Source organism: Chrysochloris asiatica, unplaced genomic scaffold, assembly GCF_000296735.1.
Source record: "Chrysochloris asiatica unplaced genomic scaffold, ChrAsi1.0 scaffold00054, whole genome shotgun sequence".
Classification (NCBI taxonomy): Eukaryota; Metazoa; Chordata; class Mammalia; order Afrosoricida; family Chrysochloridae; genus Chrysochloris; species Chrysochloris asiatica.
The window spans coordinates 12,619,568-12,636,911 of record NW_006408572.1 but is presented as its reverse complement, the minus strand read 5'-3'; the positions used below and the strand labels follow the sequence as shown (position 1 = coordinate 12,636,911).

At 39.9% G+C, this 17,344-nt stretch overlaps 1 protein-coding gene across 1 annotated transcript in view; it reads left to right on the top strand.

Annotated features, from left to right (window-relative positions):
- The first annotated feature begins 2,248 nt into the window (after nucleotides 1-2,248).
- The window catches only part of MYH1 (myosin, heavy chain 1, skeletal muscle, adult), a 32,418-nt gene continuing 17,322 nt past the window's right edge, over nucleotides 2,249-17,344 (top strand). Inside the window, exons 1-22 of the mRNA XM_006863428.1 lie at nucleotides 2,249-2,271; nucleotides 2,527-2,557; nucleotides 4,188-4,430; nucleotides 4,529-4,672; nucleotides 4,787-4,943; nucleotides 8,205-8,232; nucleotides 8,996-9,110; nucleotides 9,201-9,293; nucleotides 9,428-9,491; nucleotides 9,994-10,092; nucleotides 10,186-10,289; nucleotides 10,470-10,608; nucleotides 10,822-10,940; nucleotides 11,027-11,176; nucleotides 12,687-12,857; nucleotides 12,958-13,270; nucleotides 13,363-13,433; nucleotides 14,760-14,847; nucleotides 14,930-15,047; nucleotides 15,318-15,441; nucleotides 15,531-15,667; nucleotides 15,999-16,254. Of these exons, the coding sequence (XP_006863490.1) occupies nucleotides 4,227-4,430; nucleotides 4,529-4,672; nucleotides 4,787-4,943; nucleotides 8,205-8,232; nucleotides 8,996-9,110; nucleotides 9,201-9,293; nucleotides 9,428-9,491; nucleotides 9,994-10,092; nucleotides 10,186-10,289; nucleotides 10,470-10,608; nucleotides 10,822-10,940; nucleotides 11,027-11,176; nucleotides 12,687-12,857; nucleotides 12,958-13,270; nucleotides 13,363-13,433; nucleotides 14,760-14,847; nucleotides 14,930-15,047; nucleotides 15,318-15,441; nucleotides 15,531-15,667; nucleotides 15,999-16,254 (2,694 nt within the window). The 5' untranslated portion in view covers nucleotides 2,249-2,271; nucleotides 2,527-2,557; nucleotides 4,188-4,226. The remainder of the gene's footprint in view (nucleotides 2,272-2,526; nucleotides 2,558-4,187; nucleotides 4,431-4,528; nucleotides 4,673-4,786; nucleotides 4,944-8,204; nucleotides 8,233-8,995; nucleotides 9,111-9,200; nucleotides 9,294-9,427; nucleotides 9,492-9,993; nucleotides 10,093-10,185; nucleotides 10,290-10,469; nucleotides 10,609-10,821; nucleotides 10,941-11,026; nucleotides 11,177-12,686; nucleotides 12,858-12,957; nucleotides 13,271-13,362; nucleotides 13,434-14,759; nucleotides 14,848-14,929; nucleotides 15,048-15,317; nucleotides 15,442-15,530; nucleotides 15,668-15,998; nucleotides 16,255-17,344) is intronic.

Sequence of the window (17,344 nt, the reverse complement as noted above, 5' to 3'; positions counted from 1 at the left end):
TAAGGAACATTCTGACTGTGCTTGTTCCAACACGGATTTTGTTTGTTCTTCTGGCACTCAGTGATATATTTAATATTCTTTACCAACAGGCACAAAGGTTAGAGATGACTACACGTATTTTGGAGGACACAATTCAATCTGTAATATTATGATATGATAGATTTGATATGTAAGAGTGTGATGTGTCCCTTCTCCCTATGAAAATTCCAGGGTGGCCATAAAGTTAGGAGATTTAGAAAATATTACTCTATTACATTATAATACCAATTAGCTATTTATTAGCCTATGACTTTATGGTCATCTTTCTACTCCCATAAAGAGCCTTAATAAATGCATAAATGGGCCAATAAGCTATGAATCTAAAAGAAGACTACTGCACAGTCAACACATTAATGATGAGTTTGAGTTTGGTGCAAAAAAAAAAAAAACACATAAATATGCTAGCAATCTGGATTTTCCTAGAGGATAAAGATTTTTATACTGAATTACGTTTGAGATGTATAGCCAAAATGTAACTCTCCTGGCGAGTACAAAGAGAAAGCTAAGTAAAAATTTACCTGAATAGAAAGCAAGAGTGTCTGGTTGAATGGCACCTCCTCAGAATGCCTTAAATTAAATGTGTGGAAGTAGTTTGACAGGTTACTAGTGTTCACAGTGCAACTCTGGACTTCCTTTATGAAGCATGTGGAATCACTATTCTTACTACTTTGGTACCTCATCCGCTTTGTTCCCTTATTACCTGTTAATGTGCGTCAGTGCCTCATGTGCGGCAGTAGTGACCAAAAACCAAGCCTGCTTTCTAGTTATGAAAATTGCATCCAAATCAGGTTCAAAGCCTGTCTTAAAATTCCCATAAAATCTTTTTCAGAGACTTATCACACACACTTTGCAGATACTTAATAAAGAAACAGAAACGTAAGAAATAAAAGTTATGTACCTGTGGTAACAAAATGGGTTAACAGGTGTGTAGGAAAGCCTCTTTCAGGTGCACATCCCCTGTAAGAAGACCTTTCCTGTTGTTTCAATCTCCTCCAGGTGGAAAAGGATGACTAGCAGGAATGCTGGGCTGCAAGTCAGGTGACCAGGGACTAGACAGCTGTGTGATTTATGGAGACTCTGTCCTACTCTTTGGAGCTCAGTCACTTTATTAGTAAAATGAAGGACATGAAATAGATGGTCCCTTATGATAATAAAATTATGTGCCTATTGCAACCATTATCTCCAGATACTTGTCTTCGTAAGGCAAGCGATATCATAAGGTCAATTTAAAATGAAATATAATAATACAATCATGACTGCAAAGCAAAATTTATTAAGCAAATTTGGTCCCAGTATCAGGCAGACAAGAGATGCAAGGCCACAGAGTCAGTAAAGCAAATATTTTGCAAACAAAATATTTGAAAAGTTTAGAATAAAAATAATGGTTAGATATTGTTTGTGAGCAAAAATGTGAAATATATTCCATGGGTAACTGATGGAGGAGAAGTCTTAGAGACTACGTAGTCAGGCAGAGATATGTCCTGTTTTCTAACAGTTTCCTATGATAAGTTTCAAAGGGGAGACAAGGGACTTGCAGAAAAAAATATAAAAGAAGCAGGCAATCTCAACTCAGCAAGGCAATATAATTTTGGAGCAAGTTTGAAGTGGGAGTGAATGATATGACAAAGAATCAGAGGCAACTGACTAGAGGAAACAAAAGAAATTGTCTATCTTAGCCTGTTCGTCATGAAGCAACTTTTTAAAAAATTCAATTTCAAAATATCTTTTCAAAAGCACAATAAATTGCAAAAAAAAAAAAAAAAAGTGTTGTTGTTTTCTTTTAATATATATAATTCTTGAGAAGATCAGCAACTTTCTTCCCAAATATAATAAGCTCTGCAATTGTGCAGGACAGTTTACAAGACTTCACACAGGCAACTGGGTGAAACAGAAGAGTAGTAGGCAACAAAGTCCAGGGATTCCAAAACATAGCTGTCTTTGAAACAACAACTTACATTATTCCAAAGGCAGATCGCATTCAGGTTGCCAACAACTCAAATTATTTATAGGAGATTGATTCATATACTTCACCCAATGTGAGAGGAAATCTTTCTAATTATATCCAAACATCTTTAATATGAAGGGAATTATGCTTGGAGACCTTCATTGCCAAAAACATGTTTTGCCAAATATGTTTTAAGAAAGAGGAGGAGGCTGAGTGTTTTCCATATTTGATCCTATAAAAGTACTCTTGGAATGAGTATGACTTGTCTTTCCTCATAAAGCTTCAAGGTAAGTGTGTGTGAGGACAGGCCTCTGGCTGGAGGGATGGGGGACAGAGTCGTGTCTGGCTGCCTGCGTGCATGCCACACATCCTGGTTCCCACTGTCCCTGGCAGCCCTTCCAAGGAAGCACCAACTTGCTCTGTAGCAATTTTAATTAGATGCCGTAGTATGTCCAGTCATTTCAAAGTTTACATTAGAGAATTATGGTATTATTGGGAATTTCTAGAATTTAATCAGAAGAAATACGCTCTTTTTCTAACAGTTCTGACCAACTTCAAGGTTGCATCTCTAAGGTAAGAGCCTGATTTTTTTTTCTTCTCGTTCCCATCAGGGTGCAAGGAATCTTCTGTAGTGTTTTGGAGAGTGGTCTAGAGGGTTAAAAAAACAAAGCACTTCAATTTAATGGCCAATCAGGTTTTCCTCGATAAACTTGGAAGGAAATTTCAGAACTGGTTCTCATTAGTGCATAACCTTTGCAATGTATGAAAATGCTTTCTCAGAATCTTTGGAAGTTTAATACAACTTTTTTTTCAATTTACAACATTATAATTTGTCTTTTAAATGATTTAATTAAAATGGACAATGCAACGTTTTAGGATGTTACCATTCATTTATAAAGAAAATGGAAATTGCTGCAGCTTTTACTCGGTACTCTGTAGCATGGCATGGATAAGTAAAATAAATTGAGTCCTTGCCTTAAAAACGTTGAGTAGATCTGCATCTCATTTCACAATCTGTAAAATGGGATTAAAAAAAAAAAATCCTCACGTGAAAAATGATGGTGAATATTTTCAGCAATACAGAGTATCCTGTGTTATCTGAATCACTGCAGTTTTAGTGGGATAATGTGAAAAGGTTTATCCCATGCTTTGTGCTTTCCTGGGAAAGATATCTTATTATTATAAAAGTAAGTTCTATGTGCTGATTATTGAGATAATTAATGAATGAATAGAAAGAAGTGGCTAGAGATTGTCTCTAAAAGAAAAGAAAATTTAATGAAAAATTTTATAAGAATATTAGCAAGAATTATTACATAGGCAATAGCACTTTATAAGAAATCTTTGAGAAATATGGAAGACGTGAAAAAGCTGAGTTTGCCAAAATGATGCTGAAGGGACAGGAGAAATCGATGCACAATGATAGGTTTTTTAAACAAAATAATGCAAAACAAAACTCACATTTCAGATTTCTTCTATATTAAGTAGTCTTCATCATGGGAATGATGAAACAAATAATTTTTTTCAACATGGACAATGGAATTTCTGTAATTTTAGCAACATATTTCCATTGTTCTTTTAATTCTCCAAGCCTGCTTTGAGCCCCTTCTCTGTCTTCAGCATACATTCTAAGAAATGTGAAGGATGCTATAAAAGTGCTCCCACCACAAGAAATTTATCATCGATTGAGAAGAAAAGAACCTATGCATGAAAAAGCCTAAGAATGCCTTGTCATCATCTTAGCTTAGTATTCTATGTAAGCCAGTGATAGGCAGCTTACAAAGATCAATATACATAACAAACAAAACAAAGAAAGCAGCTAAAATAGGTGAGCCAGAAACAAGTTTCTTTCCAAAGCATGATTAAGTAGCTGTCAGCACTGGCACACAACACAAGAGAATGACATTTCATCTACAACCAAGCCAGAGAAGTGGTTAAACCTAATGCAGTGTTACATGCTCAGCTAGTGGAGTCCTGTGGCACTGTGGGTTAATGCACCAGACTGCAAAGCCATTTGAACTGCAGGGTTGGTGGTTCAAGCCCACCAGCTGCTTCTTGGAAACCCTATACAGGGTCACTATGGGTTGGAACTGACTTGATGGCACTTAACAACAAGTCAGTGAATGAAGAATATTTTGTTTTTTTAAACTATGAATTTAATAGTCCAATTTCTGAAATTACATCAATTCTTTCTTTCCTCTACTAGGCAGGCTCCTCAACAGGCTGCCAACTGTGACCTGCAGCCATGAGTTCCGACGCTGAGATGGCTGTTTTTGGGGAGGCTGCTCCTTTCCTCCGAAAGTCTGAAAAGGAGCGTATTGAGGCCCAGAACAAGCCTTTCGATGCTAAGTCATCTGTCTTTGTGGTGGATCCTAAGGAGTCCTTTGTGAAAGCAACTGTGCAAAGCAGGGAATCTGGGAAGGTGACAGCCAAGACTGAAGCTGGAGCTGTGAGTAAAACATCTAGAGATCATGAGACCCTTCCTTGTTTTGGGTTCGGTTTTTAGCTGACAGTTTTTGACCTGGCCTCTCTTGTTTGACTTGACAGACTGTAACAGTTAAAGATGACCAAGTTTTCCCCATGAACCCTCCCAAATATGACAAGATCGAGGACATGGCCATGATGACCCACCTGCACGAGCCTGCTGTGTTGTACAACCTCAAAGAGCGCTACGCAGCCTGGATGATCTATGTGAGTTCATTCTCATGGCTTTATACTCATGTGGGTCACTCATGTTCATTAAAAATTAGTAGATGGCTAGGGTCCCTGTGAAATAATTGTGTTGTTTTCTTATTTTTGGTGCAGACCTACTCAGGCCTCTTCTGTGTCACTGTCAACCCCTACAAGTGGCTGCCGGTGTATAATGCAGAGGTGGTGGGAGCCTACCGAGGCAAAAAGCGTCAGGAGGCCCCACCCCACATCTTCTCCATCTCTGACAACGCCTATCAGTTCATGCTGACTGGTGAGTAGTTCAAGTGGTTTTTCATAAGAACTCTTTTACCTTTTACAAAGTCCTTTAGAAATAGCCTAACCCACTGGTTGTACAGAAGAGGTGACTGAAGTACAGTGAAGTTGTTGTTAGGTGACATCAAGTCAGTTCTGACTCATAGAGACCCTATGCACAACAGAACAAAACACTGCCCGGTCCTGGACCAACCTCACAATTGTTGCCAAGCTTGAGCCCACTGATGCTGCCAATTTTCCAATCCATCACGCTGGGGCTCTTCTTCTTTATCTCTGACCCTCCACCTTACCAAATATGATATCCTTCTTGAGTGACTGGTCCCTCCTGACAATATGTCTGAAGTATGAAAGATAAAGTTTGGCCATCTTGGCCTCCAAGGAGCACTCTGGCTGCACTCCTTCCTACACAGATCTGGTTCTTTTGGCAGCCCATGGCACTTACAATATTCTCCAAGGACACCATAACTCAAATGCTTCAATTCTTCTACGGTCTTCCTTATTCACTGTCCAGCTTTCATATGCATATGAGGTTACTGAAAATACCATGGCTTGGGTCAGGCACACCTTAGTCCTCAAGCTGACATTTTTGCTCTTCAACACTTTAAAAAGGTCTTGTGCAGAAAATTTGCTTAATTCAATACGTCAATTAATTTCTTGACTGCTACTTCCATGAGTGTTGATTTTGATCCAAGAAAAATGAAGTCCTTGACAACTTCAATCTTTTCTTCATTGAAAAGAATGTTGTTTATTGATCCAGTGGTAAGGGTTTTTGTTTTCTTTACATTGAGATACAATCCATACCGAAGGCTGTGGTCTTTGATCTTCATCAGTAAATATTTTAAGTCCTCTTCACTTTCAGCAAGCAAGGTTGTATCATCTGCATATCACAGGTTATTAAGACTCATTAACAGAGAAGTAGATACCGTCAAAGTTAGGACTATACTTCAGTTCTCCTGATACCAAGTCTGTGATTGTATAAGACCATGTTACTTCTCCACCCCTGCCTGTTTGCTTACAAATATGTGATTTATTTTACATATTAAGTAGCAAGAATAAGATTGAGTAATGAATGATTCATGTTGTTGGAATACAAATTTTAAAAATGTGTGACTAATTTCTTAGATGGAATCCTGGTGTGGTGCTATAAGATAAGCACTGGACTGCTAACCTCGAGGTTGACAGTTCAGACCAGCCACTCCTCAGAAACCAACAACAACATATGCAAAATACTTTAGGACACATTTTTTTTTTACTGTTTTATTGTGAATGATGTGATAATTTACATGGGAGAACACCAGCTCTACACTCATCCTATCGTACATTGCTACACTGCCATGGCTACAATCCCTTCCATGTATCATCACCCAACCAAGGGGTACACCCTGCAAGCCTGCCCCCTGTTTGTCAGCACACAGCCCCTCTCTGTCTCTGGGTCTAGAGTCCCCAGCTGCTCCATCTCTCCACATCATCGTCTCTGCCTCCATCTCTGGCATCACTGTTTCTCTGGGTAGAGTCCCTCACTCCGCTCTTCTCCCTTGATTGTCCCAGGGACCTCAGCTCCTGGACTGCAAAGTCAACCACTCCCCTCCTTTTGCTACAAAATGTCTACCTTTACATTTCCAACCCTCACTGTCAGTCCTGACAGTAATTATTCAATATTGTACCACATGAGTGCTATCCCCATCTCCTTTCATCAGTCCCACCCAGACAGATTCAATACTACTCAGTGGAGATGCTACCTTCCTCCGTGCCCTCTGGATCTAGGTTCCCTCTTGAAAGCTAGTAAGGCAGTCACTTCTTGCCTTTGTAGCCCCCCTGTTTTGGGTAGCCAATGTCCAAGTTGCCCATCCCTGTCTACCCTGTGCATTGAGGGGGTGAGAATGATCCTCGCTGTAAAGATTTGTACCTTCCTTTGAGCTACTGCATCCATAGGTGTAGGTCAAGTTCATCAAATTGTATCAGATTCCTCTACTTTCTTCTTCTAGTTGAGCTCTCATCATCTAGCCATTGAAGCTAGGTCAAGTGGGTATTATCTGCAAGTATGGGTGTTCTTGTGCATATGCCCTCTCTTCTTATCAGCTGGATGCTTCATTCTCCACTCTAGTAGGACACATTCTTATCTCTTTTAAATCATGAGAGTCTATCTCAGATATGATACCCTTTCCTTGAGCAAAGATGCTATTTTGGAACTATCAACAGGTTTTTGAAGGCATAGAAACAAGAGTTTTTATTTTGCCACTCAACTGCAAGGCTGGTTTGAACCACAAGGTCGGCAGTTCAAACTCACCAGCCGCTACTTGGAAACCCTATAAGAGTCACTGTGAGTCAGTACCCACTTGATGGCACTTAACAACAACAACAACAATTTTGCCTGGTTCTTCTGATTGAACCATTCTCTTTCACCCAGTCCTTCTTTGACTCAGTGGTACACTTGTGGGAAGGTTACTTAGATTTAGGGTTGTAGTATGCGGCTACAGGAGTCCTGGTGTGGTGCTATGGATTAATGCACTGGACTGCAAGGTGAGTTTGAACCACAAGGTTGGTGGTTCAAGCTCACCAGCAGCTCCTCAGAAACCCTATACAGGGTCATTGTGAGTCTGAAATGACTCGATGGCATATAACAACAGTAACATGTGGCTATAAGACAAGACTTTTCACTGATTTTCGAGTGAGGCCAATACATTTAGAAACTAAATCTCAACCTTATTCTTATTGACACTATGCTAGCCTATTAAACTATAGCAGACTCTTGTTAGCATATTGTGTATTTTTCAGTTATATGTCTTTACTCAGCAGACAGCATGCCATGGGAATCTGCAAATGACAATTGGGAAATGTGTCTGGCTTTGTAATGTGCTATTTTTTATGTTAAGCCAAAAAGATACACTTCCTATGGAGGTTGAAAGAACATAAGATATGACAACATTTATGTTTTTCTCTTATTTAAAAGACTTAAAAATAATACTACATATAACTTTATAATAATATATTGACAAACTCCTCTGAAACTGGCACTTATGCTCAATGTCTAAGAGTTTCCCTATACAAAATAGTGTTTGTGTAATTGGTGTGGTGCTGTGGGCTAATGCGTCAGACTGCAAAGTCACTTGAACTGCAAGGTCAGTGGTTCAAGCTCACCAGCTGCTCCTTGGAAACTCTATACAGAGTCGCTATGGGTCAGAACCGACTCGATGGCACTTAATAACAACAACAACAACTGATAATTATACTAACTGTTACACTTCTTTTTTTCCTTCAGATCGGGAGAATCAGTCTATCTTGATCACGTATGTATTCCTTTTCTGTGGAGGATTAGTAGTTTATTCTCAGTGGGAAAATGACAGACAAGTGAAGTAAATAGTTAATAGCCCCATTCTAAAGTGATGGCATGACAAGTCTGGAACTGGGTAGCATTTTCCCTTTATTGCAAGATTTAGATTGCATCAGAATAGAGAAAACTGTGGCTCAAATCACGCCATTTACTAGTCTAGTCTAGAAAGTACTACAGAATTTTCCTTGAAGTAGATGTAAAACACCAAATGGGAGTATGGCCAAAGTGTACAAAGTCAAGGGAGTCAGCAATATTTAGCCTTCTGAAGAATGAGCAGTTTGGGTATATTACAAGTGGTTCATTTTTAAGGTCTATTGGAGAATGTCTATTCCTTCAAAGACCTAATTTGGGTCATTTTTTCAGTCTAAGGAAACTGAAGAGTATGTGCATCTCTTGGTAAATTGCTTTACTAGTTGTTTAATTTATCATGTATTTTCTGAGTAGCTGCTTTCTGGATAGCTCAAGCCCCAGGTTTCAGTACCTAGAAAAGATGGTGGTACATCTAAGGCCTCAAAAAAATGTGTTAAATGAATAGTTAGTGATTTTCTCTATTTCTTGTCAGTGCAAAGCAACAGATATAATATGAGAGAAAGATCTGGGAAACACTATGACAGAGACATAGAAATAGATGTGTGAGCTAGTAATGCAGATGGTGGAAGAATCACTCCCCTTTGTTATCCCACTGAATTTCTCACATACGTTTGGTCTTTGTTGGACAGCGGAGAATCCGGGGCAGGAAAGACTGTGAACACCAAGCGTGTCATCCAGTATTTTGCAACAATTGCAGTCACTGGAGATAAGAAGAAAGAGGAAGCTACTTCCGGCAAAATGCAGGTGGGTCTGATTGTCATCATCAGAATTAAAGCTCTCTCTGGGCTCCCAGGTATGACATTCTCAAATTCCAAACTGTTCTTTCCTTTGCAGGGGACTCTGGAAGATCAAATCATCAGTGCCAACCCCCTACTGGAGGCCTTTGGTAATGCCAAGACCGTGAGGAATGACAACTCTTCTCGCTTTGTAAGTTCCTGGGTGAGAGAAGGGATTTCTCTACCATTAAATGCCAGTGAGAACATGTCTGAATTATTATTTCAATTGCATCTTTCTTGAGAACTTCATGTTTTGTATATGACATCATCTTTTTTATTTGCAAGGGTAAATTCATCAGGATCCACTTTGGTACCACAGGGAAGCTGGCTTCAGCTGATATTGAAACATGTGAGTAACAGGAGCTCTTAAATAGAATCCAAGAATGAGAAATGATGCTTTGGAGAAACACCATAAAGTTCCTACTGAGCCTGTAGCCTGTAGAACAGCAGTCTGCTGCCAAACATGCCAGTGGTTAATACCAGTCTTAGCCAGAACCCACTGTGTGCTTTACCCACTTCAGTCATGAGCTAATAATTTCCTGGAAACTGCCAGCAACTTGCAGAGCTTGTCTGAAGTATTTCAGCCTTGAGATGAACTTCAATTTTTTCAAGTGTCAAAGATCTTCTATATGAGAAGTGAATACATCAAGGGTTAGGCATTCTTCCATCTCTTTCCTGAGGTGGTGAAAAGTACTACAATCCTGTTTGTAAAGCTGTAATATGTGGGAATATTCATCTGAAATGTTAAAGGGGTTGATGGGATTTAGTTAATAATACCAAATTTCAACATCACTCAGGGCCACTTCATAGTTTTCCTCCTTTATAAATCCAATGTCTACTTTCCGTTGTAGATCTTCTGGAGAAGTCTAGAGTTACTTTCCAGCTAAAGGCAGAAAGAAGCTACCATATTTTTTATCAGATCATGTCCAACAAGAAGCCAGATCTAATTGGTAAGAAAAAACTTAAATTCACAGATTAGAAGTTAATGAAACATATGCATTACACGTAATGTAAAACATATACTCTGACTTTTGTGTGAGCAGAAATGCTCCTGATCACCACCAACCCATATGACTATGCCTTCGTCAGTCAGGGAGAGATCACTGTCCCCAGCATTGATGACCAAGAAGAGCTGATGGCCACTGATGTAAGTCACACACACACACACACACACACACACACACACACACTTTAAAGTAATCCGTTGTTTATGGGAATGGCAATGGTAACCTAACGTAGATGTGGTTACCTTACCATATAGTATAAATTCTCCTAAGTAAGTTAGGGTCTTCTGCCCTAACTTTCGTTTTATCGTCTTTCCTGTCAGAGTGCCATTGAAATCTTGGGTTTCACTTCTGATGAAAGAGTGTCCATCTACAAGCTCACAGGGGCTGTAATGCACTACGGGAACATGAAATTCAAGCAAAAGCAGCGTGAAGAGCAAGCTGAGCCAGATGGCACTGAAGGTACCAAATGAACCTCTCCATTGGGATTTAATGAGAAAACAGAGGCAAGAGAGCTAATTCTAAACTCATGTCTCCTTTGCAACTAATAGTGATGGTCATACACACATCTACCCTGACACAATTTCTATAAATGATTCCTTGATAATTCTGCTCCTACGAATTGTGTGTTTCATGTTGTGGGTCATGTTGGATACCTGAATTGTGTCTCTGCAGTTGCTGACAAGGCTGCCTATCTCCAGAATCTGAACTCTGCTGACCTGCTCAAAGCCCTCTGCTACCCCAGGGTGAAGGTCGGCAATGAGTACGTCACCAAAGGCCAGACCGTGCAGCAGGTGAGAGTACTACACTGGGCCAGCCACAACCCAGGCCTTGAGGTATGTGTCAGATAATGAGGACAAACACTGTTCTCTCTGTGAAGGTGACCAACTCAGTGGGTGCCCTGGCCAAAGCTGTCTATGAGAAGATGTTCCTGTGGATGGTCACCCGCATCAACCAGCAGCTGGACACCAAGCAGCCCAGGCAGTACTTCATCGGGGTCTTGGACATTGCTGGTTTTGAGATCTTTGATGTGAGTTATAAGAAGACTTAACAAATCCTGTTGCTTTCATCAATATTGGAATTGGTTTACTAGAAATAGCTGTAATGCATGGCACATGAAACAGGAACAAAAGTCCATGAAAGGGCATGGGCTTTAGAATGAGACAGACTAGGATTCACCCTCAAGCTCCACGAGTTAAAAGCTGTGTGACCTTAGATAATGAGAAAGTATCTGAATTAAATTAGGACCTGTGTGTAAGCACTCCAGTATTCCAGATTACACCCTCGCTTCTGAGATTTTACTGCTAGTTGTATAATTTCTTAATTCAAAGACTTCCCAACAATCCCCAAAGCACACATTTCATCACCTTACGAAACCCTGTATCCACTAAGCAATTACTCCTCGTTCCTTCTTCCTAGATACACCAGTCGGCTTTCTGCCTCTATGGATTTGCCTATTCTGGACATTTTATATAAATGGGACCATACAATATGAGGATATTTCAAAAAGCTCATGGAAAATGGAATGAAAAGATAAAGGAATCTTTCCGTGAACTTTTTGAACTCTGGTATACGGTCCTTTGCTTAGCATACTGTTTGCAAGGCTCATTCATGTTGTAGCACACTGACTTCTGTGTTTGGTGCTCGTGCTCATAGATGAGCCCATTACCAAGTGTGCTCACAGGTAGGTGCCCTGAAGGGTAAATGCAGTAAGATCTAGTCAAGTCCTAGGTGTTGCTATGAATTCTGGTTCTGGTGTCAGAACACCACTGCCTTCACAGTGCTTCTTACAAGTGCAGTCTTTCACGATTGCATCTCACTGATAGCAATTCCTCACTCCTCCAAATAAGTAAATAGTATGACCTTAAAAAAGTAATTATGAGGATAATTTGTAATGCTTTATAGAAAACACTTAACATAGTGTGTAACATACAGTGAGGGTTCAATAAATGTTAGATGCTTAGTTTTTATCCAGACTGTTAATAACAACATATGAACCACAATGGCAAGCTTAGCTAGATGTACAACAAAATCAGTAGTAGCTAAATCATGAAGAAACCTCAGATCCAAAAAAAAAATAAAACAGATATTATGAAAAATCACACATTTTTTTTTCTTGAATAGAAAAGCACCACTCAGTGCCTGTTATTCCCATTTAAGAAATAATTCTAATGAGTGTGGTGACAGTTCCTAGTTAGCAGCAGCAAGAAAAGGAATTGTTGTTGTTAGGTGCCATCGAGTCGGTTCCAACTCATAGCGATCCTGTGAAGGGTTTCTAAAGAGTGGCTGGTAAGTTTGAACCACTGACCTTGTGGTTCAAACTGATCTTGGGGTCCAGTGCTTTATGCCACAGCACCACACCAGGACTCCAGGAAAAGGAATAGGAGGGAGTAGGGAGCTTGCAGCCTGCATGAGGAAATCATACCATTCTAAGAAGGTCCTGAGAGGAGATGGGGCTAAGTAACCAACTGAGCGAAGACCTCCCAATGAGAACCTATAACTCTACATTGTGGATCCATTTGCATTTTCTATTCATGCAGTTCAACAGCCTGGAGCAGCTGTGCATCAACTTCACCAATGAGAAACTGCAACAGTTCTTCAACCACCACATGTTCGTGCTGGAGCAAGAGGAGTACAAGAAGGAGGGCATCGAGTGGGAGTTCATCGACTTCGGGATGGACCTGGCAGCCTGCATTGAACTCATTGAGAAGGTATCCTCTCCTCTCCACCTCTCCACTCAGTAGCTTCTTCTCCTTCATTCTGCTGATCATTACTACCACTCATACTTACTCCATGTGTCTTCAAATCCAGCCCATGGGCATCTTCTCCATCCTGGAAGAGGAGTGCATGTTCCCCAAGGCCACAGACACTTCCTTCAAGAACAAGCTGTATGAACAACATCTTGGAAAGTCCAACAACTTCCAGAAGCCCAAGCCCACCAAAGGCAAGGCTGAGGCCCACTTCTCACTGGTGCACTACGCAGGCACCGTGGACTACAACATTGCCGGCTGGCTTGACAAGAACAAGGACCCCCTGAATGAGACTGTGGTAGGGCTATACCAGAAGTCTTCCATGAAAACTCTGGCTTACCTCTTCTCTGGGGCAGCAGCAGCTGCGGAAGCAGGTACTTTTCAATGAAATGAATCTTTCTCTTCTTGTATAAAGATAAATAGGCAATGACTTGTCTCTGATTGTTGCTGCTTTTTCTGCCCACAGAGTCTGGTGGTGGAAAGAAAGCTGCTAAGAAGAAGGGCTCTTCTTTCCAGACTGTGTCTGCTCTCTTCAGGGTATAGACTTAATTCTATCTCTTTAATTAGATTTGGGAAATTACATTTTACTTCATTGTGTAGAGGAGGGGAACTCATATTGCAAGAATTCTAGAACTAGCTGTGACTTGAGAAGACAGGTCAGCTGATGAACTTATGGGAGGTTTCACACATTCTGTAGGAAAGACTTGTGTATAAGGGAAGCAGGAGTCAGGAGGGATGAGAGTAAACTCTAGAAATCATCATCAGATGGCAAAATTCAATTCTGGGGCAAGGGAAATGTGATCATTCGACACTTAAAAGGCTTCATTGAGGCAGGATTAAATACAGCATGAAATTTGGGTTGAATCTTTGGAAGCTTTCAACTAATTTAGGTGCTTAAGTTTACATTGGTATAGAAATGAAGTGGGGCATTTCGAAAATTGAGGGTGAAAGAATCGTGGTGGGAATTGGAAGCTGAATTGAAAGAAAGACATTAGAAAGAAGATATGGTCAGCAATAAGTCTGTAAGGAAAAAATAACTCTTCTTGGAAGTGATCCCATTTCTATGGGATGCTCTTCAATGCTTTGAATTGAAGCTCCTGAAAAACTAGGGTTTCCATAGGGTGGGAAACTGGCAATATGACTGTAAGTTGTCTGCCAAGTCCCAGAGTGAGATATCTGTACCTGTAACAAGAAGTAAGCATATGATAGAGGTAACAAGAAGTAGGTATATGTGGAAGCTGGGTAAAGAAAGAAATGGGAGAGTTGGAGGAAGGCATCGACCTAGTACTAAAACCAGACCAAATCTCTAGGTAAACGTATAGATGGGGTATTTGCATATGTACAGAATGTCATAATGACTGGTGGGTTTGAACTGACAACCTTTTAGTTACCTGTCAAGCACTTAACCACAGTGCCACCAGGGATCTTTCCATAATGTCATATGTATGTTAGGAAATCCAACAGCAGTGAACCAAATAACTTTCACAACTTTCTACAGAGAGTAAAAAATATGTTTGAAATTCACAAAAATGAGATATATAGCAAGATATGTTAGGAATGCTGAAATTCCAGAGAAAACTTTGCAAATTCAAATATGGATACTATTCATTAGAATTTTACTAGTATCATAATGATGATGCCGATATGAATGTGTGAAAGCAGTGCATTAATAAATGAAATCTACATATGATTCTGGAGTCCTGGTGTGGAGCTGCAAGTTAATGTGCTGAACTGCAAGGTCAGATTGAACCACAAGGTCAGTCGTTCAAGCTCACCAGTTGCTCCTTGGAAACCCTACACAGGGTTGTTATGGGTGGGAACTGATTAGACAGCACTTAACAACAACAATATATGGTTCCACAGGAGAATTTGAACAAGCTGATGACCAATCTGAGGAGCACTCACCCCCACTTTGTGCGATGCATCATCCCCAATGAGACCAAAACTCCTGGTAAGACACTTCTGATATCCAGACAAACTCTGGCGGGTTTACACTAGACCATTACATAAGGTGTGTGTATTCTTCCTTTTAGGGGCCATGGAACACGAACTTGTCTTGCACCAGTTGAGGTGTAATGGTGTGCTTGAAGGCATTAGGATTTGCAGGAAAGGATTCCCAAGCAGAATCCTTTATGCAGACTTCAAACAGAGGTGAATTATTTTAAGAGGTTCTTGTTAGTTTAATTTATCCATGAAAGAATTCTTTATACTTTCTAACAAAATTGAAGAGACGAGAAACTAAGTTAATATACTCTACTATGACAGGCCCAAAGTCTGAAGTTCTTTGAGTATACAAGAATATGTAAAGGGGGTCACTAGGGCTTCTCTTTTATGTTTGCTATACTTTGTAATGGCTATGTTGTTTCTATAAGAAATCAGGAAGTTTTCTTGTGATATCATTTATTTGTTTGGCTTTAACAGATACAAGGTTTTAAATGCAAGCGCTATCCCTGAAGGACAGTTCATTGACAGCAAGAAGGCTTCTGAGAAGCTCCTTGGGTCTATTGATGTTGACCACACCCAGTATAAATTTGGTCACACCAAGGTAATCATTCTTTACGTTTTGTCTAATGCAAATCCTGTCCCTTTGAACTTGGTGTAAAGTTAACCATCTGAGCCTTTGCCCATCTGCAGGTCTTTTTCAAAGCTGGTCTTCTGGGACTCCTAGAGGAGATGAGAGATGACAAGCTGGCCCAGCTGATTACCCGAACCCAGGCCAGGTGTAGAGGCTACTTGGCCAGAGTGGAGTACCAGAAGATGGTGGAGAGAAGGTATTAATAGGGATATTTTACTTAACCCCATCAGAGTAAGCCTTTCCATTCTGATTCTTATTACAGGCAGTGGAGTCTTGGTGGTGTAGTGTGTTAAACATTGGGCTGCTAACAGCAAAGTTGGTGGTTCAAGCCCACCAGCCACTCCATGGGAGAAAGATGTCTGCTCTCATAAAGATTTGTAGTCTTGTAAACCCTAAGGAACAGCTCTAATTCTGTCCCATAGGGTCGCTGGGAGTCAGAGTCAACTCTGAGGCAATGGATTTGGTAGTTGATTTTCATTTTTCAGTTTTATTATTGGTTGACCTGGAACATTTCTATTCATTTCCAGAGAGTCCATCTTCTGCATCCAGTACAATGTCCGTGCCTTCATGAATGTGAAGCACTGGCCATGGATGAAGCTGTATTTTAAGATCAAACCCCTTCTCAAGAGTGCAGAGACTGAGAAAGAGATGGCTAACATGAAGGAAGAATTTGAGAAAACCAAAGAAAACCTTGCAAAGGCTGAGGCCAAAAGGAAAGAGCTAGAAGAGAAAATGGTAGCTCTGATGCAAGAGAAAAATGACCTGCAACTCCAAGTTCAATCTGTGAGTTGAACTCCAAGTTCAATTGTGGACTCATGCTTTGACAATTTGATGTTGACGTTTCAGTTCAGTAATCACTAGGGAAAGAGCTAAAAACCACCTTACCAAAGGGCTATTTATTAATTTTCTCTAATTCAAAGCTCCTTAGAATATTCCATAAAACATCATGCATCACATTGAGAATACTTTGGTGTTGAGATGGAAAGAAAACAAATATTTTTCCTTTCCTAGCAAAATATGAACAGAAATAGGTGATCTTTGTTCTCTTGCCTACTGAAAGAACAACTAAAGGTAATGAACAAAAGAACAATACTGTCAGTGAAAAGGAAAGACACTTTTTGATGAAAACACATCAACTTGAAACCAACATTCTCAATTTTTAAATTTCCTGGAACCTTTCCTCTCAACTTCACTCCAATACCTGAAAGAACAGGATCATTGCAATGGAGAGCAATACTTTCTATAGAAAATGTAAATTTTTATGCAAAGTATTATAATATGAACAATTATGATAATTCTCTGCTCTCCTTTGGATGTCCCAATAAATACCCAGAAGGTTGAGGAGAAAGATTTGATCAAGGACAACTGTATAGCCCTTTTTTTGGTGACCCAAATGACAAGAGTTCACTTGCTACCACCAAAACCAACAACAGAAACAGGAAGGTTACCCTCTAGTTTTCTGAATTCAGAAGACAAATCTAGATTAATCCCAGTTGGGCCCATAGGTTTTGGACACAGAACTAGAAAATGGAAAGAAACGTGATTTGAAAATACCTAGGTTACACTTGTGACTTTTGTTGTACGTAGTGCACATCAGGGTTTTGCAAGTTCAGAGGTTCAGCAAGAACTAAGGGATAACTGAAGGAGGAATCTAGGCATAATCCAAGCATGCTTTTCTCTTTGAGTATAATATGAGCTCTTTACAACACTATTCCATCAACTATCTATTTAATAGATTTTTGATGAAGAAGGCACTAGGGATAAGATTTTGAGCAAGAGTTTGTAATCCAATTCCCATTTCTTTCTGTAATATGTGTGCTTAGTAAACATTATATATCTATATCTATATATCTATATATCTATATATCTATAT